Here is a 27,986-nt window from a genome sequence, read left to right as displayed (position 1 = left end):
TTGCCTAGAGGGGTTCTCTATGTTTTTGAATCTAGTTACCCTGTAAGATATCTACCATCCTGATTTTACAGGGGGGATTTCTTTATTTCTATTTACTTCTATTTTTATTAAAAGTCTTCTTGTGAGAAAACTGAATGCTTTTTCATTGTTCTCAGATCCAAGGGTTTGGGTCTGTGGTCACCTGTGCAAATTGGTGAGGCTTTTTATCCAACATTTCCCAGGAAAGGGGGGGTGCAAGTGTTGGGAGGATTGTTCATTGTTCTTAAGACCCAAGGGTCTGGGTCTGTAGTCACCTAGGCAAATTGGTGAGGCTTTTTACCAAACCTTGTCCAGGAAGTGGGGTGCAAGGTTTTGGGAAGTATTTTGGGGGGAAAGACACGTCCAAATAGCTCTTCCCCAGTAACCAGTATTAGTTTGGTGGTGGTAGCGGCCAATCCAAGGACGACGGGTGGAATATTTTGTACCTTGGGGAAGTTTTGACCTAAGCTGGTAAAGATAAGCTTAGGAGGTTTTTCATGCAGGTCCCCACATCTGTACCCTAGAGTTCAGAGTGGGGGAGGAACCTTGACAACCTTTAATTCCTGTAAGGCCCTGATGCACTCAGGTTGAAATTGACTTAGTGAAAATTATGGTGTATAGGCCTTTTGCAGGCTGTCTGCACAGGAGTAAATTTCACACTATTGGAATTTCTTGGTGACTAATTGCAAGCATAGGAGAAAGCATCTTCTTGAGATACTTACTGCACAGTTCTTTAGTTCTCCAGTTCAGAGGTTGTCCACCAGCATGGGCGCACTGCCGGGAGTATTCAGCAAAGGTGTTACAGATGCAGAAGTCACTCATAGACTCATCACAGCGGCACAAGTCTTGTATGCAAGAGTCAATATAGTCTTGAACATCCACCAGTGCATTGCAGCTCACAAATGCTTTACCAGTCAATACCGCCTGGCAGATAGCACTCTAGAAGGGAAAATAGTGGTGTTAGAGCAACAAAACGCCAAAGAACTAATTTTTATTTAGATATTTTAAATGATTTTGTTCCAGAGACATCCCATTGTCTTCCTTTTGATTCATGTTATGTTTTCCTACTCTTCCAAATTTTCCCCAAATTAATTCATTGATGTAAGAGGAAGAAGCACAGATGTTTCAATGAAAAACAAAATACTACAGCAAAGATCCTTACAAATTCAGTAGAGCAGTTTGTAAGAGAAGAAGATGAAGGATCCTCGCATTGCTCTGTGGGTCCGTCCATCTTCTGCATATTCCCAAACTGCACATCAGTCAGCTTGATGTCTGTAATAAGCAATTTAAAAAATATATTATGGTGCTTTAATTGGCTTTGAAAATGCAGTGCTAATTTTGTGTGGACATTGGTGTTTCCATAACACTGACACTTATGACATTGGCAGTGGTAATCACCATGATAGCAAAAGGAAAGAGTGATGAAGAAAGTGTGAATAGCTGGCAAGTGTTTGGTGTTGAAATGTAAAAAACAAACAAACAGGAAATCACTTGTCCCAGCTTTATACCCTACGCCTACTATACAAGTGTTAAATCAAAGGATATAAAATAGTGCATGTCAATATTAAACATCAGTGTAGTTTAATACTAAATGTCAGTATAGTTTCACAACTTATCTGTGGATCAGTGCCCCATTCTATGTGAAACAAATACTATTAAAGGAAAGAAAATCAAATCACAGTGCTTAGTAATGTTGTTGTTACTTACCGTTTGACGTGAACTCATTGTAAATTGGAATGCCATTGAAGTCCCCACAAAGCCCACAGGTCTGATTGGCATATTTCTTATCCAGTTCCACCTAAAAAAATGGGGTAAGGGAGTTACACATAGAGTTAAAAGTTACAGTGTATTCAATGTTAAGTATGGAATTCACCACCATGCAGAGGTTCACCACAAAGTCTATGAACTACATACATCCCACTTAAGTTTTCAAAATCAGTGGTGCATAGACATGGTGCTGGCCCTTGACACAGGGGTGAAATTAAACCTAAATCCATGCAGTAGTTTGGTCAGACAGGATTTTTCATTAGGAATGGGTGTTTGGGTGAACAATATGATGGATTAAACTAAGTCTGGTCTATTTTATCAATCTTTGATTTCTTATGATCACCCCAGGACTTCAGGATGGGAGTTGTGGCCACTTTGCTTCACAGCAGTCTCCTCCCCTTGTGGACTTCCATTGCTGGAGTTCTGCACCATTGTTTATGCTACTGAATGTCCGTAAAAACTTGGGCTGAATCTAGCCCAGGAGCTGTGAACATCAAAGCAGTGGTGTATTTCGTATCTGAGGAAGATTACATTTCACTACAAGGATCTATTAGTGGCTTGGGAAGAATGGTGATTATAAACTGAACTCTGAGAAAAGAAAGGAAATTGAAAGCATAATAGGGTAACACAATGCAATGAAAATGGGTAAATATCCCAAATCACCTAATCTCTGGCTCACGAAAGTCAATAAAGGGAATAATTTAAAAATAATTGTTCTTTGTAACATCTGGAATATACACTTACCAGAAGACCATCCAGTTGGTTCCACATGAAGACCAGGCCCATCTTGGCAGTGATTTTCAAATAGCCGCTACTTCTCTCTATCAGGATTCCTGACTGGCTGAAAGGCAGCTGAATTCTGGAGAGAGATCAAAGTGCAATTAAAGTGGGAGTACAGAATTTGACATCCAGTCTTTGAGACATTTTTAATGCAACTGAATAAGGAGTTTGCTAGTAACACGCATTTCTAAATATGAACTGCACAAGTTTATAACAACCTGGAAAATTTCAGTGGTGGGGTGGATAATCTCCTGTGCAGTTGCTCTCCAAAGTGCTGTGGGGCCAGTGTTGTCTTCTGGTGCCATTCCTTTTCCGTACATCTATACATGATGTTTTAATTTATAAAATGCCAGTCTGTCTGCTATATGATATAATTCAGAAAGTGCTATGCCTGTCTGTAGTTTAGCAAGTGCACGTCAAGTGCTCTGCTATGATTATTTTAAAGCCGTAAATAATATAGGACTAGCTTCTCTGGAGGCAATTTGTTCTTTTTTGTTCTTTCTTCGAAACTAAGACTAGCTCAGTTGAAATGGCAGAGCTGGGATTGCTGGACTTCCCCATATGCAGTCTTGAAGGGACAAGATGAAAGGCTTTCTAGTGTAGAACTGGAATCACTGAGATACTTTCCCCCTTCACATATACACTTGTGGCATCCTTCAGGAGAGGATCATAGAATATCAGGGTTGGAAGGGACCTCAGGAGATCATCTAGTCCAACCCTCTGCTCAAAGCAGGACCAATCCCCAATTTTTGCCCCAGATCCCTAAATGGCCCCCTCAAGGATTGAACTCACCAATGCTCAAACCACCGAGCTATCCCTCCCGCAAAGTCCTGAGAAGGCTAGGACTCTCTGTTCTTTTGCTAATATGTACTGTCTTCCTTCCTTCCTTCCTTCCTTTCTGCTGCAGTGTCCAGCTTTTTGTATTCCTGATCTTGGATTTATTTAGGTATTTTGCTCTGTTTGTTTTTATTCTGCCTTTATTTTATGGCACCTAGAGGCCTCTAAATTACAACAGTAGAGTAGGGTCTGGAGGGCCACTGAACTTCATGGCACATAGGTCAGGAGGTAATCTGTAAAGGTGGAATAAAGCTCAGCTCTGTACTCCCCTGTTTCTGCTGCTGCTCTAAGAAGGGCCTATCCCCTTATGCTGTTTTAGAGCAGCCTGAGGGAATGAGACTGAAACAGACATCCTTTCAAACAGACCATTGGGGGCAATATCAATGGCGCCAATTTCATCAGATAATAAGACATCTGAACTTACGGGTTTTCATTGACCACAATGGAGTCTGAGGTCAGTTCAATCACCACTCCGTCAAGCTTCAGAGTGATATGGCTGATCACAGGAGAGCTTTCCAGCACAGTGCGCCTGATCTGGATGTTGAAGTCCTCGTAGGCAGATTTGCAGTGGGATGCAAAGACATAGTTACAGAGCCCGGGGAAGTGATAGATGTCCCCATCAAAGGTCTTGAAGTGAAAGTTGCCCCAGGTGCTGCACACACGTTCATTGTGAGCAGGGTTGCCAGCTGTGGATTCAAAACAAGCTGTAGGGCTGTACTGAAAATTCCGGTGTAAGTCTCGTTAGTCACTCACTGTCTAATTCATGTACATATTTATCCATCTATCTAAACAACAAACCCATTCTCTGCTTTATCTTCTCATCTAGCTATCTATTGATCTGTGTATATATCAGTCATTCTGTTAACTTTTCTCTTTAGTCTATACATCTCTTCACTTACCCTACAGTTCTGATCAATATCCCATAAAGACATGGCATTTGTTTAACTTACGCTTTACAGGCAGCGTCGTTCTCAGTGGTTGGATGATTGTCACTTCTTGTGGTTTAGTTACTGGTACAGAAAAATCTAAGAAAAAGAAATACAATTATCACTAATTCAAAAGGTTCAGTAAACACATTGGCAAACACAGATATGGATCTCCTAGCCTCATTAGTGGTTAAAGGTTTTTACTGCAAGTAATGCTCACTGGGAAGTTTCCAAGGGAGTCTATTGATGGCTTAATGCCACTGCATCAAATTTTGGCTTCCAGTGTAAACTGTCATTAATGGCCTGATCCTGCTAACCCTTCCTCAAGTCAGTAGTCCTTTCTCACACAAGGAGCCCAACTGAATCTGACCCCACCTGCCCAAAGTAGGTATCCGCAAGCTGATACCTATTTAATCCTTCATCTAGGATAGGAACTATACAAAGAACCTCAGGCAGCACAATGGAGATTAAAGTTATTCACAGCTTTTGGCTCCCAGTATATGTAGAAGTGGAAAACTGGAGGAGTGCTTAAGTGGTTGGGGTTGAGAAACCACAGCAGAACTTGTTTAGATCTCATATTCTTTTCTTAGCTGGAAGTACATGTATGCACACACACTCACATACCGCCAACTTCAGGCAAACAACAAAGAATTCTTGCAGAATTCTGCAAACACTTAATCACGAACCTAGTGCTTTTCCACACAATGACTCCCATTTGCAGGTTCTGGCCCTAAATTTGCTGTGTTCATCCCCAGTATTTCTTCTTTGATTCCAGCATTGAATGGATTTGAGATTCAGAGAAGCTGCAATATAGTTTCTCAACACCTACTACTGAATCCTCACTACAGGGTTCCACTTGCATGTATACTGGGAGGTAAAGGTCAAGAATGGTTTTAATCTCCCTTAAAGCTCCTTCTGTGTTTTTTTTTTAAACTCCTGGAGTAAATGAAGGATAATATCTTTATTAATAAATTCATACATTTAAAAGCCAATGGGGACCTTTATGTTCCTGTAGCCTGATCTCCTGAATAACATGGTCCACATGGTATCACCCAGTGGTTGCTCCACTAGATCAATGATTTGCGGTTGAAATAGAGCATCTTTTTTAGAAAGACAACTGGTCTTGATTTAAAGACTTCAATGGATAGAGAAACCACCATCTCCCTTGATCAGTTGTTACAATGGTTAGTTACACTCAAGGTTAATAGTAAAAAGAAAAGGAGGACTTGTGGCACCTTAGAGACTAACCAATTTATAAATTGGTTAGTCTCTAAGGTGCCACAAGTCCTCCTTTTCTTTTTGCGAATACAGACTAACACGGCTGTTACTCTGAAACCTGTCATTATGCAAGGTTAATAGTGTTTGCCATATTTCCAGTTTGAATTTGTCTACCTTCAGCTTCCAGCTGTTGGGTTTGTCAGGGTTGCTAATTTCAGATTAGGTTATGGTTCAGATTTTCAGGCTGATTAGTTAAATTATAGTGCAATAAATTTACCAGAGAAAGGAACCAGGGACATTTTGTTAGAATTTTTATACAACGTGTTTTTTGTTCTGATAGCAGTGTTATACCAACAGCCAATAAACATCCCTTATCTTATTACATGTAACTAATATGTTCCAACAAGCAGCATAATATATTTTATACACAAATTTGCACTGTCTCTGGTGCATGTACTGCAGTACTTTTCATTTCTGCCTATCATGAGTGATGCAGTTATCTCAATAGAATGAAAAAAAAGTACTTTTTATTGCCGATTATCAAATACCTTTGTGATACACATGTGCACACACAAACCTCGTAAAATACACCTTGTAAATTTGCAGTATGTACCTATTACGTACTTATAGATTAGATAACAGTGTAGCTTCAATGGGCCAGATCTTCAGCTGGTGCAAATCAGCATAGCCCCACTGACTTCAACGGAGTTTTGCCAATTTACACCAGCTGAGGATCTGGCCCTACAGAATCAATTCCAAAGAACTGAACATTGTGTATAGGGAATTTTTCCTCTCCCTTCATTTAAAGGCACAGTACACTTTAATCACTCTATGTCCATTGCAATGAGTTTCTAAGACAACACTGACTAAATTTAGATTGTCAAATAAATAAATAAAATAAAACATAAGCCACTTACAGTCTTGTCCCTGCTGGACATAATTATAGTCATCATCATTTGCTTGTTGGTCCTCATATTGGGCTTTAACTGTAGAAAAAAAAAGTTACTTTGGGGGATTGTGTTCATAAATTCTTCAGTAACACCTGGTGGAACAATACCATCTGCAAAAGTAGCATTCTTTTAGGCAGGGAAACTGTGTGGTAATTGTGGTTTGTTATACTGTGGCAAATGCAAACACACATTCACACAGAGACAAAGGCTGTGAGGATGAAAATATTTTAAAAGATGAAAATGGAGAATTTTTCTCTCTAGTTACAGTTCAGATCTAAAAGACCTCTCGGTCTCTTGTGTTATGATGGCTGGAATGCTTCTTCTTCTTTGTCTTCTTCTTCTTTTTTTTTTTTTTACAGCAGTTGTTATATATAAGTCAATGACAAGTGGTATAGAAGGCCTGAACTATGAAGTGACTCTAATGGACTTTGATTGAGGTGCATAATCATTGCCACCCCCGTTCACTCCCACATTCCCTACTCCATACATATCACAGCCCCCCATTATTAATTTCTCTGAAAAACACACACATTTGAGATGGGGTTTGCAACCTATCCATTTTTGTTTTAGGTGTCAGAACTGAGTAGGAGTTCTTAGTCTTCTGCTCTGAGACTGAACAGGTTTGCATGTTTATTGGGAAAGGGTAATAGGAAGGCTAATAGTCAGTGAGCTTTTCCCCTGTGCTTCCCCTGAGCAACCTGCTAGCTGGTCACTTAATCTCCACCAAACTCTCACCCTCTCCTCCTTCAAATCCATTCTAAAAACAAGGACCTGGTCTGCCAACTATCGGGTCAGCTCCTCAGCAGTGTAACTTGGTATAGCTCCGTAGACTTAAAGGAGCTAGCCTGATTGACACTAGCTCAGAACCTGACCCATCTATCACGCCTTGAGCCAAGTTTTTCTTTTGGTTGTAACAATAAAAATTCTACCAAAATCACTTGGATTATACCAATGAAAACTGAGTGGAGAATTTGTCTCTTTCTTTGCTAGCCTTACTCTACCCTCTCCGCCCTTCTAAGCTATTTAGAGCAAAGGCTCCATTTGAGTCTTTGTTTTTCTGAATTTGTACACTTGAACCATCTGCAAAGTCCTATGTACATCTTGGGCACTATAGAAATAATAACAAATAACCAGAGAAGGATATAGAGAAGCTTGTTTTATACTGGAAGAACCCTTTTTAGAGCTAGAGGGTCAACATATATGCTGTGTTACTCAGAGTAGAATCTGACCCATAATCGCTGGTTTAAAACTTCAAACACCAAAAATAATAACTAACATACCCAGAAGCAATGTGGATAGAACTGGGGAGCTGATAGATTTATTTCAGATTATTGATTGGGACCCCAACTTGATTCTTGTTCAAAATAATAACAACGACCCTGAAGATATTCCTTTTGATTCCTTTGCACCATCATCTCAAAATATAAAAAGAAAAGGAGGACTTGTGGCACCTTAGAGACTAACCAATTTATTTGAGCATACGCTTTCGTGAGCTACAGCTCACTTCATCGGTTGCCTGTTTAACCAAAAACATTGCTTAATGAAAACGCAGAATACTGAGGGCACATTCTGGTAGCTCTTGAGCAGACATGGGGAGCACCTGAGCAAAAGGCAGGCAGAATCCTGTATTCCCTGAGTACAGAACGACTGCTAGCACCACCACTGATGCTAGGCATCCCAAATGGGTGAGGCTGACATGGGCTGAGAGGTTACCATGGCCCCATCTGCACTAGTAGGATGTCTGAGACTGTCCCTGGAACAACACACTCAGCACACTTTCAAAGAGTGTATCATTTGATCCTACTGTGTGCTCTTCCCTAGCGTTCTAGCCCAGAGAATCATTCTGCTTCCCTCTGAGTGCACATTCAGCACAATGTATACCCTGTGCCATATCCCATGCCCATTGTCAGTGGCTGGTAATGGCACAATTAATCCTTTGGTGTAATAAAGTATAACAAGGTTTAATAAAGGTTAGTGTGGAACTGCATACCAGTTAGGAAGAAGTAAAATTATTCATTAGGATTTGCAAAAAGAAAAGGAGTACTTGTGGCACCTTAGAGACTAACCAATTTATTTGAGCATGAGCTTTCGTGAGCTACAGCTCACTTCATCGGATGCATACCGTGGAAACTGCAGCAGACTTTATATACACACAGAGAATATGAAACAATACCTCCTCCCACCCCACTGTCCTGCTGGTAATAGCTTATCTAAAGTGATCATCAGGTTGGGCCATTTCCAGCACAAATGTTGTGCTGGAAATTGTGCTGGAAATGGCCCAACCTGATGATCACTTTAGATAAGCTATTACCAGCAGGACAGTGGGGTGGGAGGAGGTATTGTTTCATATTCTCTGTGTGTATATAAAGTCTGCTGCAGTTTCCACGGTATGCATCCGATGAAGTGAGCTGTAGCTCACGAAAGCTCATGCTCAAATAAATTGGTTAGTCTCTAAGGTGCCACAAGTACTCCTTTTCTTTTTGTGAATACGGACTAACACGGCTGTTACTCTGAAACCTGTCATTAGGATTTGTTATTCATGGGAAGTAAAATTATTCATCAGATCAGAAAACACTGGATACTAACATTTTATGAGTTTAGCCATGGAATGAATGAATAAAGGGCATAGTGAATAAAAGATTACACAGAATGTGAATATAAAACACTTTCTTAGATGATAGAAGGCTAGGCCTATGCATTCTGGATCCTGGTTTCATAAATTTATTTCAAATTCTCCTTTGAAAGACAAACTTTGGACTAATCCCTTATGCACCTTTACCAAAAGTCTCAATGATAATCATGTCTGACATTTACATCAATATCAGCTTATTTTGCCGATAGGTTCACAGTTAAAAGTTAATGATAACCTCCTAAATTCCTTTACTTATGGCCCAATTCTGCTCCCCTTAAGATCAATGCAAAGACACCATTTGACTTCAACAGGAGTTGGATTGGGCCCTTAGTTTTTATGTTGACCTTATGCAGGCAAACTGGCATTCAACCAAAATTCTTATGGCATTGGGTAGATTTTAAAAGTGGATCTAACAGGATGACATTTTGCAGGAATATTGCCCTTGGTTCATATATTTATTTGCTCCATAAGAGCCTCTGGTTACAACTAGAATCTTGGCATTGATGGTCTCTCATGCTACACGCTGTACTGGCTCTTTTTGTGTCATCTTTCTCATCACACCCTTTCCCTCCATCACAAGAGGCTTTTCAGCTAAGATGATCTATAGTATTTAAGTCAAGTTTATATTTCAAATGAGTAATGTGCTCCCCCAACACTGTATGTTCTCTATAGCCTACAACTGCTCTGTTATAGGTAAATTCATTCACCACATTTGTTGTCATGTCTATAAAAACAGGCTTCATATGTTGTCAGAAAGTAGGTTTCTATATGATTATTCATAATCATGATATTATGATGAACTTGCCTGGTTCAGAGCATTTGAAAATTGAAAGCAAAAGAGAACTGGTGATATTGGTATTTATCCAGTCATAAAAACTCAGCAATATATTTCTCTAGGAAATGTTTAACTTTAAGGAGTGGAAAGCACCATTTTGTCTATTTTAGCTCTATTTTGTGATATATTAACAAACATAACATTTATACAAATTCTTTAACCAAGAGGTGGAAGTGTGAAGCATCTTGAATTAATGGAGTGGAACAGCAGCAGAAAAGAAAAAGCTGTGAATTTAAGTTTTAATACCAGAAGGATTACTATCACAGGGAGCCAATACCAGATACTATGTAAAGCTTGCAGTCTATGTTATTAACTTGCCATGTTTTTAGCAGCCTTCCATGTTCACATTTGAAAAAAAAACAACTATTGAAACTGGTAAAAATGACCAGCCAGAATAATTATATGACTAAATTCTACTCTCAGTTATGCCAACGCAACTCCGTTGACCATGGCTTTTCAATTCATCCACCTGCTTTTGCTGGGCTTGAGGGCAATATGAAATCAGTGAAGCAACATTAGAAAGGAGAGGAATAGAAAAAGACAGGGAAATCTCATTTACAAACAAAACCTTATTAGTTGCACAAAGCAAAGAGAAACCACTGAAAAGTCTTTCCAACTGCAAAGCAAATTATAAGTTCTCTAAAGTAATAAAAATAAAAAGCACCTACAGCCTCTTACCTTTGTTCTGCATAAAGGTGATCACTAATATTGGTATCCATAGTGGTATTCGTACCCCCCAGCCTATGCCCATCTTGATTGGAGTTCGGTAGAAACTACCAAACTATAGGCTTCTGAAGAGGCACTTGTCTTTATACAAGTCTTATATAGCAACAGAATAGGCTTTGGCACAGTTCCCAGATAGTTTCACAAGGTTCTAAAAAGGTGGAGCTTCAGGGATTTTACCTTTCCTCTGCAGGTGCATAGGTAAACAAAGGATGCTCTAGCTTCCTTATGGGCTGGCCAAGTGTATTTGCATTCTGGGAGGATTGCTATTTTCCAAAAGACTTTTCTGCTGAAGGAATTCCAAGTGAGCGGCAATGAGGAATAGCTATGCTCAATCTTACTGTCTCCAGTCATTACAGATCTTGCAATACATATAATTCAAGAATGACTTTTGGGGGGTCAGGGATGGGATTTAGAATGAGAGAGGGGCAGTTTTTTATGATCCTAATTACAGAAGGTGATTTCAATCTAATTTTTCCAGCGAGCAAAACTCTAACTCCTTCTGCTCCAAGCTGTGTGATAAAACTTTTCATGTTTGGGACCCTCGTCTTCTGAGAAGAGATTTTGTGCCTCGGTATGTAAATATTCTGCTTTTGAAGATGAAGAGACCAGGAACACTGAAGGCCAACAGTTATCCACATGCCAGGCACAGTACAGAAATATGCAGTGAAGCTCTTCAGTGCTGGGTAGACAAAAACTAATACTCTCCCTAGAAGGAATTCTTATCTTCAGAGGTGCTTCAGTCATAGTGTTGGATCAAATCTGTATCCCTTCTAAAGGCTTGTCTACACCAGGAATTATTCTGGAATAGCTATTCTTTATTAACTCTGTGTTGATGCTCTTATTCCGGAATAACAGTTCAGTTTAATAGTTTAATTTTGGAAATGGATTAACTTTTAAATTAGCAACCGATCTTATTCTGGATTAATTTTAATGTGTAGATAAGACCTAAGTAAACATAGCTAATTGAACAGATATATTTAGGTATATGTCTTTCCATACTGAATATATGTATTTCTCTTGCCCCATATAAAAGATAGTATATTCTTCATAATTTGGAGTACATTTCCTTGTTGCACGAAATAAATGTTTTAGCAGCAATGAATTTAAGAAGGTTCTATTATATTGGGAACAATGTGAATGTGAACAATGAGTTTTTGTAAATAGGTCAGTGCATTTATTTAAAGGTCTATTACTTTTCCAAGTTGTCTTTTTATTGTAGTTTACCTCTCGGTCTTTCAATAGGTCTAGTATTGTAACAGGTATTCTTTCTAGTAGACTCTGTTAAAGCCAGTGAATTAGTTTCAGCAGTTAGGGGACAAAGGTATAAGGCTCATATTTTATCCATTTCCAAGGTAATAGAAGAGAGGTGATACACTGCTTTCCCGGCACACTTTTAAAGTTCAAATGGTTTATTGGTGTTATAATAAATGGACTACAGGTAAATAAACACAGTGTAGTGAAGAAAACAATTGGTCACATTCTGCCATGAATTACACTCTGTAGAATTCTATTCAGTGGGAGTTATAAATCAGTATAGCATTTGGCCCCAAATCAAAGGGTGACAAAAATGACTAAATATACTTTCAAACAAGAATTGTACAGTGAAAAATCTCAATAAGTGTCTCATATATATATATATATATATATAACATACATTATTGAACAGTTACTCATTTGCTTAACTCCAGGGTGAGTCAGGATTTCATGTTCTGGCCCTGTAACTTTCCATATCTTTGTACTATACCATATTAAATATATGTTGCAGTTGAGACAATTTTTTCATGATAAATTAAATCACCAGTATGATCAGCTCATCTATCTAACACTCTACCTTCCAATCATCTATTAACCTGGAATCTTTTTGTAGAGTGTTGAAGGAAGAAATGTGGAATTTTATACAGGTATCCAGACTTGTCTAATTATTGGATATTATAACTCATTGCATAATCTAGCTTCATGAGCAAAAGTGTTCATTTATTAGAATCACAAGAACAGCAATTATCTGGATAATTGTAGATAAAGATTTAAGTAGGTAACCAAAAAACAAAACATAAACAAAATAAAAACCTTATACTTCCTCCAACTGTAACCTAGAAGGACATTTAGCATAGAATAATCTGCTGAATCGTTTTTAATCATTTACACTGGCCTATACTGTCCTCCTGCCCAGTCCTGTTCCTATTATATTCAATGGGGATTTTGCCATTGACTTTAATGGAAGCAGGATTGAGTTTGTCACTGTACTTTGGTCATATGACTATTCAACCCCAAGTTATTTTATCTTTTGAAGATTTCAAGATAAAAGAAGATGATTGGTCAGTTGCTACTAACTTTTCATTCATTAGCATTACAGATATTGCTCATTTAGTTTTATATCCTGATGATAAAGTGAATTGATCTACCAGCCCCAAATAAGGCCTGCACCAAATTATCCAGGTCAACAACCTGATATTTTATAATCATTGCCATGTGAATTTCCTATGTAAAGCTAAAATGAACAAAAATGGGGATATGGATCTTGTTTGTATTAGGCCATATATTTGTCAAGTATGGTGCCATTGAGCCATTCTGTTATCTGCCAATGGCTGTATAAAACTGATGGGATTCAAACCCAAACCACCGTAATACCCTAAAATTGGAAGCCCCAAACCACATATAAATATTTTTCCCCATTAGACTGCAAGCTTTAATGTTTGTAAAGTTCTTTGAGATCCATAGGTGGGGAGTGCTACCAGAATATAAAATACTATCATCAGAATGTCAAGATAGCAGCTTCCTCTTTGATCACTAATTATTATTTTTTATTATAATTTAAGCTTTACAAATATTGTAACTAGATACAGTGACTATAAAATCTTTTACATCACATTGCAATTTTACTTTAGGAAGGAATTTGGCCACAGACCTGTCCTAATGTCCCTGGGAAATACCATTTACTGAGGCTTAGTAAACAGCCCACATTTTTGAAAGCTTTGCATTTTAAACACACCCACACTCTCGTAATAACACTATTACTTTTTTTAGACTACTGGGAAAGATTTGAAATTTTATTACTGGCACTAGCCTGGTCAAGTGGATCTTGGTATTAGCACAAAAATGTGAGATTACTATAAATTCCCAATGTAACCCTGCACTTGTGTCTAAGTGCACTACAAACTGGAATGAGTTTTTTTTCCCACCTTATTAAAGCATTCCTAGTTGAATCTGCATTGTTTTAGCCCACACATTACTTCCACCTTTCCTTTCCTGCAGGTCCAGTTCCAGATTTAGGATATATTTACATTTATATTTAGGCTATATCTACATTACAGTCTGAGGTGAGATTGTAGCTCAGGTAGACATACCCAGGCTAGCTCTACCCTCACTGGTTTGGCTAAAAAATAGCAGTATATGTGCAGTGACATGGGCTTCAGCTCACGCTGTACAAGCATGCCGGGGACCCTCAGCACCTATTTGCATGACTAACACTGCCTTTTTGTGCATGCTAGTACAGGTAAAGCTAGCATGGGTATGTCTACCCAAGCTGCTCACGGACCTCAGATTGCAGTGTAGACATAAGCTCTGTCATTCCCAGAAATCTTGCATGCAAAAAACTTTACTTTCCTCTCTGCTGATTGGTTGCTTGCTCCAACCCCATCCCTCACATTCTCTTCACTTCAGCCTCACTCCAGCTGCCTTCCATGCTCCTCTGTATTTTTCCTGTATGCTTCCCGAGGAATACCCAGGGGCGTGAGGACCTCACTACCACCTGTCACACTTCTCTTCCTCTTCTTTCCCTTCTTTCCTCCCCAATGCCTTTTACTTTTCTCCCTTTAATGCTCCTTCCCCCTACTTTAGATTTTTATTTTATTTAATCCATTCCTGTCTTCCCTCCTTCTCCACCCCTTTCCGATAATATTGTAAAAAAGTATGATAAATACAGATAAACAAAATTTCATCCAAAATTCTCTCTTTCTTTCTTTCTTTCTTTCTTTCTTTCTTTCTTTCTTTCTTTCTTTCTTTCTTTCTTTCTTTCTTTCTTTCTTTCTTTCTTTCTAATTATTAGGGCTGTTGATTAATCACAGTTAACTCATGCTATTCACTCAAAAAATTAATCACCATTAAAAAAATTAATTGCCATTAATCTCAGTTTTAATCTGACTTTTAAACAATAGAATACCAATTGAAATTTGTTAAATATTCTGGATGTTTTTCTACATTTTCATATATATTGTTGTAATTTAAATCAAAGTGTAAGGTTTTTATTACAAATATTTGTACTATAAAAATGATACAAGAAATGCTATTTTTCATTCACCACATACAAGTACTATAATGCAATCTCTGTGTCATGAAAGTGCAACTTACAAATGTAAATTTTTTTTTGTTACGTAACTGCTCTCAAAAACAAAATAATGTAAAACTATAGAGCCTGCAAGTCCACACTGTTGGAGTGTGCAAGTCCAAGCACGCTGTGGCACCTAATAAAGGGTCAAAGCAGAGAGATTTTTTTCACGGGATTTTGACAAGCAAAATGAAAGCATCTTGTTCGAAGACAAGATGTTAATAGAAGTCCCTCCTTCTTGCTGCATTGGTAGGAAAACATAGGAAGCCAAATGCTAGTGGGTAGCAGCTATTTTAAAATGAAGGGGAAAGAAATAGGGAGACAAAGAAGCCTCATTCCACCTTAAATCCTATTTATTGACTTGTTCTACAAGTCCATAGTATTGCCCAGAATATCTGCCATGCTGCAGCTCTACCCTCAACATGTCCCCTACCCCAGGGCTCGCGAGGAGGTCATCGGAAGGCAGCCTGCTGCCTGTCTCCCATAGTAACTGTGCTATCTGTCTGTCTGTCTGTCTAAGCTGGTCCATATATATTTTGGGGGGGGCGGGAATTAAAGGAAACTAAAAATTTTCATTTTGTTCAAATTTTTTTACAGAGCAAACAAAAAATGAAATATTTTCAGTTTTTATTTCCCCCCATTTCTCTCCAGGGGAAGAAAGAGGAAAAAGGAGGTGGGGGGAATGAAAAATGAAAATGTTTTATTTTTTTCACCAGAAAATGGCAATTTTTGACCAAAACAAACATTTTCTGAGAAAATTTTCATTGTTGTTGAAAAACCATTTTTTCATTAAAAAATGTGTCAATTTAACAGTTTTTTACCACCTCTAGTACCTGTTTACCCCACCATGGTATCTGAATGCCTCCATGATAGCGGAACACATATGCAGACAAGTAAACACATGTACTCTTGTCTATTTTGTAAACACAGGTGCTGTAATGGCAGGATATGCAAGTGCATATTGAAGAGTGAGTCCTTAGAGGTAATTGGTAAATATTCATAAGCACACAGAAGGGCATTGTATTTGTAGGCATATGGCTAAATTGTTATACGAATATGAAAGGGCAGTAGGTTGTGTATGCACAGAGGGGCTTGTTCGTGATGGGCAATCCTCAACAGTTTTGGAGGTTCTGTAGAGTGTAAAGAAGTATCTAAAAGCTGGGATACTTTGCTAAACATTATTCTAATCCACAGTTTTTAACATCCTGTCTATAGTAATCTATTTCCAATGGGGTCAAGATTGAACACCTCCTTCCCTGCTGTGAGGAAATTTCCTACCTGTGAGGACACTACAGTACTTTCCTCTTCTGACAGTTTCTTCTGAAGGAGGAAGACTTCCTTTTCTCATTCTCAGTAGTGCCTGTTTGTGGTGCAAAGGGAAAAGACCCAGGGCCATCTTTTCATTCATTCTGGACAGCCACTGTGCTTCCCACCTCCTATTATTATGGCAGAATAATTTCAGAAGCCTCTCTTTCAATCTCCACTTGTGGTGATTATACAGATTCCCTGGGACAATACAGTGGGGACACTTAGAGTACAGAAGATTGATTAAGCAACACTTGGAGCCACACACAGGACTGCTGGGGCACTGGGCAGCAATGCACAATTTCGGGAGGGTAAAGTCTTGGGAGTTTCATAGACGAAGCTTGAGGATTGCAGGTGGTCAGCAGGGCCAGAATGTAGGGTCCTGGAGATAGTGTGAGGCAACAGCACCATGTTGGGACTTCCCCCATTCCAGCTGTAGGTTCTTAACTGAACGTTTACAAACCTTAAAAATAAAGAGATGCAAAAAGGGTCGATTCAGGGTTCATTACAGTCAAACATCTTTCTCCGTCGCTAATGGATGGTAAGGATACATAGTGGTGCATGGTACATGTGCACAGAAACAGGGCATGCTGGTTGGACAGAGCTCCAGTTATTTGCGAAGGGTGTATATTAGTTTTTCTTCCCACAATACCTTGCAAATGTACCTGTTAGTGTAAAGCATTAGCCCCCTGGCCTTATCCTAAAAGTGCTCCCCAAGTATAAATGTAATCTGACAAATGTAGATAAAGGAAGCCAGAAACTGAAGAGTGTCACAGAAAAATGCTGTATATAATTTGACAGTTTGAGAAATGTATTGAATTTTCAGGTGTGGTTGTGAATGTTAACGGGGTCCCCATGGAGTTCTTTATCAATTGTATTCAAATATTAGCATTTATTGTAATAAGAAAAGCAGAGGTGAAAGTAAGCTGGTACACCCCAGTACGGCGAACCGGTAAGAGCCGGTGCACCATACTGGGGCAGCCCGGCTTCCCCAGGGGGCAATTTAAAGGGCCTGGGGCTCCCAGCAGTGGCAATTTAAATTGCCTCCAGAGCCCCACTGCTGGAGCCCTGGGGTAGCGGCTGCAGGGCTCTGGCAGCTATTTAAAGGGCCTTGGGCTCCCCTGCTTCTACCGCCCGGGTCCTCTAAATAGCTGCTAGAGCCCCGCTGCCGCTACTCCAGGGCTCCGGCAGCTATTTAAAGGACCGGGGCAGTAGAAGCAGGGGAGCCCAAGGCCCTTTAAATAGCCCCTGGAGCCCCGGGCTGCTGCTGCTACCCTGGTGGGGCGGGGGGGCACTTACCTTACAGGGTGGGCTGGGGCTGGCTCTGACCCCTTCAACCCCGCCCTTTCCGCCCTAGGCCCCGCCCCTTCCGGGGGCCAGAGCTGGCCCCAGAGTACCGGTAAGTCACTGGGCTTACTTTCACCCCTGAAGTAAAGGTATTGTACTGCTCCGGCATGCGCTTGAAGGGCAATCGGAGCTACTGCACTGGGTGGGTGAAATGGCTGTTTTTCATAAAGTTTTTGGTTTGTTTTTCTGCACTTAGATATTCAGTTTACAGAATGGTACAATAAGTTGATACAGTATTGATAAGAAATATCCTTTGCATTCAGATTTAGCTTTATATTCTTCTCCCTCTTTTAATTGTAGGAACAGAAGAAAAGAAACAATTGTACAAAGGCAAGTCTCTATTCTAGCGACTTCTTTTCTAGAGTCCCGATACTATTATTGTGCCCTTTGCATTACCAATTTATAACCAGAATACTACCTTCACACTTGAACCTCAGGGAATAGCAGTAATATCTGTTTCATACACACTTTTGCAATCCTCTCAACAAAGCTGATTTAGGAGGCAGTAATTATAAATATTCCAGTAGTCTTAGAACTGGAAGACAAAGTTCAAGCCAGATGCAGACCGGAAAGTCTGTACTGTTGTTCTTCCATTTCATTCATCAGCTGGATGAAGGTTCTGAAGAGCAGTGCAGGACAGTGGCCTCTCATTGTTATGCCTTATTTCCAGTGCCCAGAAAGACTATTTTAGTGAAAGAGAAGTAACTGAATAGTCCTCTGATAGAAGTGACAGGAAAATCTCAGAATTGCACTGAATGAGACAACAGTTAGACTGCAAAGGATGTAGAAGAAACTAAAATAAAAGAAGAAATGAAGAAATAAAGATTCCACGTTGAGACAATATCAGTTTATCCTGAAAATCTTCTTGTCAGTTTTCTTTATATTTTGATCTATTTCAAGGGAGATTGAATGGCTGTGGAAACTAGTATTGACTTCTGTTGGTCACTGGCCTAAATCTACATTAAGGGCCAATTCTGAAAGCACATATGAGTAACATTGAAGCCAATAGCACTGTTCATGTGGGTTAAGTTACTCATGAGTGTAAATTTATAGAACTGAGTTCCAACTCAGCTTGAAAGTTGTTACAATCTATTAGTTGTTTGATAGTCTATGTGAATTTGAGTTGTTGAAAGTCTCAGCAAAGAAAACCAAGAATAAATGGGCCTGGAGAAAGAACTAATTACTGCCTCACTCTAGATCAGAGTTGAGGCTCATTAGCACAACTGCCTATAATGTGCTTGTTCTGTGGATAAACATGGGACTTCAGTTTTTAGTGATGTCAATCTAATACCTCTCATTAGAAATAGCTTCTCTTTTTGATTTTATCATGACACAGCTGTTAAACTGTTTTCAGCATGCTAATGCCCTTATAATGCACCTAATTCCCCCTGCGGGTCTCCTTGATTCCTCTTTTTGTCCAATGGAGAAAAATAAGATACCTACAATGGTGGCTGCATGAAAGGTCTGGGTTATCCTAGTTAAGAAATACCAATTTCATCCTTGCCATCATGTAAAAACACCTACATGGAGCAACCCAGCCTTGCAAATAGGGAACAAATCTATAATTTGGAAGAACTGACTGAGTAGGACTGACCAAGCAGGATTTTCCAATGAGTCCACGATGAGGACTTTGTCCCATTTCTCATGATAAAGCAGCACTACAACCTGCCACCACCAGCAGAACATCAGTACTTACAGTTAAAATGCTGTCAAACATAATAGTTTGGTCCAGACACGCTAGGACGGTCAGAGGCCCCAGAATTGCTTGCTAGTAACTTTAAAAATGCTCCCCAGACTCATGTCCACTAAGTACACTTTGTTACTGAAGAGGAACTCCATTAGTCTGGAATTCTTTGTGAAAGCAAGGGAAAGGAATTTATCATCCCTTAAAAGAATCCCAATGGCAGAGCATATTATATATCTTTGTGGCTCTCAAGCTCCACTTGTCAGAAGATTTGATTCAAAATGTACCGAATGCCACAAAGGTTGCAAAAGATATAGGCCTTATCCTCTGATGTTTGTTGTCTCTGTAATAAAGATAAAGGACCTTGAGACACATGCTATGGGAATGTCCAACAGCTAAACAGCTGTGGAAAGAGATGGACATGAGCATTAAAATGGTGCTCATGGGTGAAATCCAGGTCCCATTTAAATCAATGGGAGTTTTGCCATTAATTTCACTGGAGCCAGGATTTCATTAGGTTTAGACCCAATAGTTCAATATAGAAAAGCAAGTAATATTTATTTTGATTTTCCTCAAGATCATGTTTTTTAAAAAAAGGAATCTCGATCTTTTCAGCAGCTGAACATGGAAAACCTGCTCATGATGGAGTTGGGGTTTTCATTAATGACCAACAGATTACATGGTAAATTAGAAGAAAGATGTTCTTAAGGATGGGGATCTTGCCCTTGTTGAGACTTAAAGTGGGAAAGATGTATGTGTTCCTAATGCAAAGCTAATGCCCATTTATCCCAGAGCTGATCCTGCAGTCATTACCCATGTACATAAACTTTCTTCATGCAAATAATCCCATTGACATCAATGAACCTAATTAGGTAAAGAAGAATTTCTCATGAGAGCAAGGATTCTGAATCCTAGATTGTTAGCTATCTCATATTGTAGTTTTGAATATAATCCTCTAAATATACATAATAAAGATGTCTAATTGGTCTGTTTGTTTTATTAAGGTGTGTTAGAAGCATGCTTGCCATGCTAAAGTATGATATAAATGTACAGTATATAAAATCATGAGTGGTGTGGAGAAAGTGAATAAGGAAAAGTTATTTACTTGTTCCCATAATATAAGGACTAGGGGCCACCAAATGAAGTTAATGGGCACCAGGTTTAAAACAAATAAAAGGAAGTTTTTCTTCACATAGCGTACATTCAACATGTGGAACTCCTTGCCTGAGGAGGTTTGAAGGCTAGGACTATAACAGGGTTTAAAAGAGAACGGGATAAATTCATGGAGGCTAAGTCCATTAATGGCTATAAGCCAGGATGGGTAAGGAATGGTGTCCCTAGACCATTTGTCAGAGGGAGGAGATGGATGGCAGGAGAGAGATCACTGATCATTACCTGTTAGGTTCACTCACTCTGGGACACCTGGCATTGGCCACTGTCAGTAGACAGGATACTGGGCTGGATGGACTTTTGGTCTGATCCAGTATGGCCATTTTTATGTTCTTATTTCATACTGTAGTTTTGAATATAATCTCTAAATATACATAATAAAGATGTCTAATTGGTCTGATTGTTTTATTAAGATATGCTAGGAGCATGCTTGGAATGCTAAAGTATAATATAAAACAAAAATGTTGTCAGACTTGAGCAACTAGATTTGTACTTTATGAATCATTTCCTAATACGTCAGTGAACCAAATTTCTGTTGATTACTTTTATGGCCATTTCCCTGTTTTACTGACCTGTGATCTTAATAGTGACTTATTCAGTATTTCTATATTATATAGTAGAATTTTTATTGACTGAAAATCCCTCCATTGAGTTGGAATGACTACAAAAGTTTTGGATGCAGTAGAAGTTTATTCTATTCTATTCTATTCTATTCTCCTCAACACCTAGACTTAAAGTTGAATGTTTCATAGTAAGAGGAAGGCAGCCTGGAACATTTGTGATTGTTACTGACATTATATGAACTTGCTAAACAGATCTTCAAAATCTGCAGTAGGTATACAGCAATGACCTTTTTCCATCTTGTACACTAAGAAAATTGTTGACTAAGTTCTGATTGCAGAATCTGGCAATAAATAGGCAAGAAAGAACCCTATGTGACATTCAGATTTCTGACTCAGCCTGGGGTGCTATCAGTTAGAAAAAAAATATTGTACCTGTAAACTGCTCAGAATCTATCTAGAAATCAAACGATTGAAACTATGGTCAATGTGATTTTTTTATAGTAGAACCGCACTTTAAGTATTTATTTTCCATTTAGATGGATTTATTATTTACATTTTTGCCTCTTGATTGTCGATATCTGGTTTACTTTAATCCAGTACTTCTGTATGGCTATTGTAGACACAGTGTTAAATTGAAACAATACGAGTCATATTTTAGCATCCTGACATCTGGGCCCGAGGCTACATTATCTCAAGGCCTATTTGCTGGATAGTTAGCTGTAGCATGTGATTTTGAGCTGGGGCTACTTATAATGCTGCAGATCAGAAGAGTCATGATACCATTCATGCCATATCACAAAAAAACATGATCTTCCACTGAGTTCATTAGTTTATATGTTTTTATGACACTATGCTCAGCTTTTAAGGAATTTGTTTATCTTAACTTGCTCATGCCATTCAGTTTTATTTAGTACTTTGTTTTTCGTTTCAGATGATCGCATATTGCAGTAGTAGAGTATCTAATCAGAACCGGGTAGAGCAAAAGAGTTACCTCTTATGTCTTACTTACAGCACTCCCCAGCTCACTCCCCATGTGGAAAGAATAAGTAATATCATGTGACAGGTGGATCACATGGCTAAATCAGGCCTCTGAGGATAGATGAGAGGCCTATGGAGAGCTAGAAGGCAGAGGGAAGAGGAGGCTGTGGGCCCTCTCCAAAGGGAGAAGGAAGACTCCAGGAAGCCCTGGGAGTTGCTGCTGAGATATAGAGCAGGGATTGAGATGACTGGGGCTGAAGAGGAACTTTAGGATTGGCTGAAGACCCCAGAGTTGAATACATGAACTTTGTGTTTGGTGACAGATGTTATTCAGGACTCTGAGGGACGCAGACAGAGGGGCAGGTCTCTAACGGCAGTTTTGTTCCCATTTGATTATGGGACGGAACTTTTGTGGGGTTATAGAGGAGTTTAGAAGAGGAAACCGAGGCAGTGGCAAATGTGAACTCAGACTTTGGTAAGGTGGAGCATGACAATTAAAAAAAGTAACCTTCCAAATGTATGTAAAACAATTCAGTGATATCTACTTGATTTGCAAAAAGCCTGAAAAAATAGCTCAGAGAAAAATATAAATAGATGTCATTCATCTCAATGAAATGGTAACTATGAAACCTAATAATGACATTTAAAAGGAAACACTACTTCACTGGTAATTGATATTTTTGGTCAAAAATAATGTGGGTAGTAGAAATTGACTCATAAAGATTCACTCAAAGGCAGATTACAGCTGTGGGTAAAATTAAACATGAACCTGTACCTAGCATTTGTGCTACTCCTGCTCTTGTTTTAGATTGAGAAGAAAACTGAGGAGCGACATCCCCTTCATTGCCTCTCCAGACTCTCTGGAGTTCCTAATCACACTTCATTTTTGTTTGGTATGGTTTTCATGTTTTCACCCTTATGGCTGAGATTTTGCCTGTGAAAAAGGAGTATAGTTGAGAACTACAAAATAGGTCTCTGTGAGAAGATGACTTCCTTGGAAATTGAAAGTGAAGTACAGAGTTTCTATTGTGCACCAGCAGGCCATGCATGAGAAGGTTATCTCATTTTAATATTGACAAAAAGGGTTGTCTTTGGTTGTTGGCCTTATCAATTCAATAACTTCCTTGATAGAGATAAAGTTGCCTTAAAATGCTCCATTTCCTTTGCCTCATTTGCAAAGACTAGCAGTGGCACTGATTTGTGCTAATACATCAGGAAGAAGTAGAAAACTTTACAGTAAATTTCATAGTAGATGATTAGCTCCCAGACTTTCTGAGACCAGTGCAGCCCAGGAAATTAACTACCTCCTTGTTCTGTTCCTGACCAGCAGGGAGAGAACCAGGAAAGGTAAATTTGCTTTTACGGTGTGGATCCTGGTGATTTGGATCACCTTTGTATGCTTATTCATTCTCTGAATCATTCAGGGAAACGGGAAACTCTTTCAAGTTTGGATTGAATTCAAGACATCTTGAAGCTTGGTTCTACACCAGTGTAAATTTGGAGTAAATCCTTCTAAGTCAGTGAAGCTAATAAGGCCCACATGACAGGGAAATGTGATCTAGATGAAATTATTACAAGGAGGGTGCAAAACTGACTGAAGGACTCTAGCCAAAGAGCAGTTATCCTTTTATTCTCAAAAGGGGGGGGACTTACCTAATGGGGTCATGCAGTGGTCTTTCCTGTGTCTGGTACTATTCAATATTTTCATTAATGACTTGGATAGTAAGGTGGAGAGTATGCTTATAAAATCTGTGGATGACACCGACCTGGAAGGGGCTGTAAGCATTCTGGAGGACAGGATTAGATTTCAAAACAATTTCACCAGTTGGAGAATTGGTCTGAAATCAACATGATGAAATGCAATAAAGACAAGTGTCAAGTACTACACTTAGGAAGGAAAAGTCAAGTGCACAACTACAAAATGGGGAATAACTAGCTCGATGGCTGTACTGCTAAAAAGAATCTTGGGGTTATAATGGATCACAAACTGAATATGAGTCAACAGTGATGAATTGACAAAAAAGGCTCATATCATTCTGTGGTATATCAACAGGAGAGTTGTATGTAAGACATAGGAGGTAATTGTCCCACTCTATTCAGCCCTGGTGAAGTCTTAACTGGAGTACTGTGCACAGTTCTGGGCACCACACTTTAAGAAAGATATGGGCAAATTGGAGAGAGTCCAGAACAGAGCAACAAACATAATAAAAGGTTTAGAAAACCTGACCTACGAGGAAAGGTTAGAAAAACTTGGCATGTTTACTCTTGAGAAAAGAAAACTGAGGGGGGAACCTGAGAACAGTCTTCCAATATTTTAAGGGCTGTTATAAAGAGGATGGTGATCAATTATTCTCCATGTCCACTGAAGGTAGGACAAGAAGTAATGGGCTTAATCTGCAGCAAGGGAGATTTAGGTTAAAACTTTCTATCTGTAAGGGTAGTTAAGCACTGGAATAGACTTCTAAAGGAGGTTGTGGAATCCCTGTCATTGGAGCCTTTTAAGAACAGGTTGGACAAACACCTGTCAAGGATGTCTAGGTATATTTGGTCTTGCCTCAGTGCAGGGAGCTGGAGTAGCTGGCCTCTCAAGGTTCCTTCCAATGTACAGTCCCATGATTCTATCTAGCACATTAAGAAAAATCTCATACTTAAAGATGTGAATAAAGAAATTTTATCAGCTAATGCTTCAGTCAGATACCATTTTCAGAAGCAGTATACTAGTAACTGTACTTCTTGAGGGCCTGATCCTACTTCCATTCAAGTCACTAGGATCAGGAGCAGGCCTCAGATAAATGCAGTGGGAACTGGAACATTATGGAAAGACTTGACCTTTTTTTGGTGGTGGTGGAAGCTATAAATGAATCATCCTTCTCACAAAGAATTGCATTTCGCTGCATTTACAGACACCATCTCACAGTGGATGTATTTGTCAGCCTAGGTAAGGTGGGGGTAAACCTACATAAGAACATAAGAATGGCCATACTGGGTCAGACCAATGGTCTATCTAGCCCAGTATCCTGTCTTACAACAGTGGCCAATGCCAGGTGCTTCAGAGGGAATGAACAGAATAGGAAATCATTGAGTGATCCTTCCCCTGTCGTTCACTCCTGGCTTCTGGCAATCAGAGGCTAGGGACACCCATAGCATGGGGTTGCATCCCTGACCATCTTGGCTAATAACCATTGATGGGCCTATGCTCCAGGAACTGTTTTAGTTCTTTTTTGGACCCCATTTAGTTTGGCGTTCACAACATCCCTTGGCAATGAGTTATACAGATTGACTGTGTGAAGAAGTACTTCCTTTTGTTTGTTTTAAACCTACTGTCAATTAATTTCAGTGAGTGACCCCTAGTTTTTGTGTTATGTGAAGGAGTAAATAGCACTTCCTTATTCACTTTGTCCACACTAGTCACGGTTTTATAGACCTCTCTCATATCCCCTCTTAGTCGTCTTTTCTGCAAGCTGAAAAGTCCCAGTCTTTTTAATGACAGGTTTCAGAGTAACAGCTGTGTTAGTCTGTATTCGCAAAAAGAAAAGGAGTACTTGTGGCACCTTAGAGACTAACCAATTTATTTGAGCATGAGCTTTCGTGAGCTACAGCTCACTTCATCGGATGCATACCGTGGAAACTGCAGCAGACTTTATATACACACAGAGAATATGAAACAATACCTCCTCCCACCCCTCTGTCCTGCTGGTAATAGCTTATCTAAAGTGATCATCAAGTTGGGCCATTTAATCAAGTTGGGCCATTTCCTGCACAAATCCAGGTTCTCTCACCCCCTCACCCCCCTCCAAAAAACACACACACAAACTCACTATCCTGCTGGTAATAGCTCATCCAAAGTGACCACTCTCCCTACAATGTGCATGATAATCAAGGTGGGCCATTTCCAGCACAAATTCAGGTTTTCTCACCCCCCCACCCCCATATACACACAAACTCACTCTCCTGCTGGTAATAGCTCATCCAAAGTGACCACTCTCCCTACAATGTGCATGGTAATCAAGGTGAGCCATGTCCAGCACAAATCCAGGCTTTCTCACCCCCCCCCCCCTTTTTTTTTTTCCAGGGAGACACACACACACACAAACTCACTCTCCTGCTGGCAATAGTTCATCCAAACTGACCACTCTCCAAGTTTAAATCCAAGTTAAACCAGAATGTCTGGGGGGGGGGGGGTAGGAAAAAACAAGGGGAAATAGGCTACCTTGCATAATGACTTAGCCACTCCCAGTCTCTATTTAAGCCTAAATTAATAGTATCCAATTTGCAAATGAATTCCAATTCAGCAGTTTCTCGCTGGAGTCTGTATTTGAAGTTTTTTTGTTTTAAGATAGCGACCTTCATGTCTGTGATTGCGTGACCAGAGAGATTGAAGTGTTCTCCGACTGGTTTATGAATGTTATAATTCTTGACATCTGATTTGTGTCCATTTATTCTTTTACGTAGAGACTGTCCAGTTTGACCAATGTAAATGGCAGAGGGGCATTGCTGGCACATGATGGCATATATCACATTGGTGGATGTGCAGGTGAACGAGCCTCTGATAGTGTGGCTGATGTTATTAGGCCCTGTGATGGTATCCCCTGAATAGATATGTGGGCACAGTTGGCAACGGGCTTTGTTGCAAGGATAAGTTCCTGGGTTAGTGGTTCTGTTGTGTGGTATGTGGTTGTTGGTGATTATTTGCTTCAGGTTGCGGGGCTGTCTGTAGGCAAGGACTGGCCTGTCTCCCAAGATTTTTAATCTCTCCTCATATGGAAGCTGTTCCACACCCTTAGTCATTTTTGTTGCCCTTCTCTGTACCTTTTCCAAGTCTAATAAATCTTTTTAGAGATGGAGTGACCAGAACTGCATGCAATATTCAAGGTGTGGACATACCATAGATTTATATAGTCGCATTATGACCTTTTCTGTCTTATTATCTATCCCTTTCCTAATGGTTTCTAAGATGGTTCGCTTTTTTGACTGCCTCTGAACACATTGAGTAGATGTATTGAGAGAACTATCCACAACGACTCCAAGATTTTTCTTGAGTGGTAACAGCTAATTTAGACCCCATCATTTTGTATATATAGTTAAGATTACATTTTCCAATGTTCATTACTTTGCATTTATCAACATGGAATTTCATCTGTTATCTTGTTGCCCAGTCACCTAGTTTTGTGAGATCCCTTTATAACTCTTCACAGTCTGCTTCAGATTTAACCATCTTGAGTAATTTTGTATCATCTGCAATTTTTGCCACTTCACTGTTTACCCCTTTTTCCAGATCATTTACAAATATGTTGAATAGCATTAGTCCCACTACAGAGCCCTGGGGGACCCTGCTATTTACCTCTCTCCATTCTGAAAACTGACTATTTATTCCTACCCATTGTTTCCTGTCTTTTAACTAGTTACTGCTCCATGAGTGGACCTTCCCTCTTATCCCATGACTGCTTACTTTGCTTTGAGGCACCTTGTCAAAAGCTTTCTGAAAGTCCATGTACACTATATCCAACAGATAACCCCTTTTCACATGTTTGTTGACCCCTCAAAGAATTCTAATAGATTGGTGAGGCATGATTCCCTGATCTTAGCAATGATATTAGCACCCAGTCCTGTAACCCTTACTGACCACAATGAAGCTATACTGTTTTAAGACAGCTGAGGATCTGGACCACAGTTTAAAGTAAGAGCTGCAGCTGACTCAACCCTTTGGAAACAACTCTCTGCATTTAGGTTGGATGCTTGTTTAATGGGTTGCATCCGTCAGCCCTGTTATAATTATTGCATTTTAAAAAGCTTTAAATTACTTTATTGTTCTTGTGAGCTAATTACTGCTCTGTCCAATGGGAAGAACAGCAACTGAACTAGATTTGCTCTGAACTAGATTTGAACTAGGGCTCTGAACTAGATTTGCAAATGTTCCCAGATGTTG

At 39.4% G+C, this 27,986-nt stretch overlaps 1 protein-coding gene across 1 annotated transcript in view; it reads right to left on the bottom strand.

Moving 5' to 3' along the window:
• The window catches only part of MUC5AC (mucin 5AC, oligomeric mucus/gel-forming), a gene marked incomplete at its 5' end in the record, with an annotated part of 56,381 nt that extends 45,667 nt beyond the window's left edge, over nucleotides 1-10,714 (bottom strand). Inside the window, 8 exons of the mRNA XM_084629789.1 lie at nucleotides 741-957; nucleotides 1,181-1,290; nucleotides 1,726-1,816; nucleotides 2,530-2,644; nucleotides 3,827-4,088; nucleotides 4,353-4,427; nucleotides 6,464-6,532; nucleotides 10,642-10,714. Coding sequence (XP_084485915.1) covers nucleotides 741-957; nucleotides 1,181-1,290; nucleotides 1,726-1,816; nucleotides 2,530-2,644; nucleotides 3,827-4,088; nucleotides 4,353-4,427; nucleotides 6,464-6,532; nucleotides 10,642-10,714 — 1,012 coding nt within the window. The remainder of the gene's footprint in view (nucleotides 1-740; nucleotides 958-1,180; nucleotides 1,291-1,725; nucleotides 1,817-2,529; nucleotides 2,645-3,826; nucleotides 4,089-4,352; nucleotides 4,428-6,463; nucleotides 6,533-10,641) is intronic.
• Between the last annotated feature and the right edge of the window lie 17,272 nt (nucleotides 10,715-27,986).

This window comes from Lepidochelys olivacea (assembly GCF_965140295.1).
Source record: "Lepidochelys olivacea isolate rLepOli2 genome assembly, chromosome: 6".
Taxonomy (NCBI): domain Eukaryota; kingdom Metazoa; phylum Chordata; order Testudines; family Cheloniidae; genus Lepidochelys; species Lepidochelys olivacea.
Note: the sequence above shows the minus strand (reverse complement) of the source record. Positions and strands in the feature narration are given on the sequence as shown.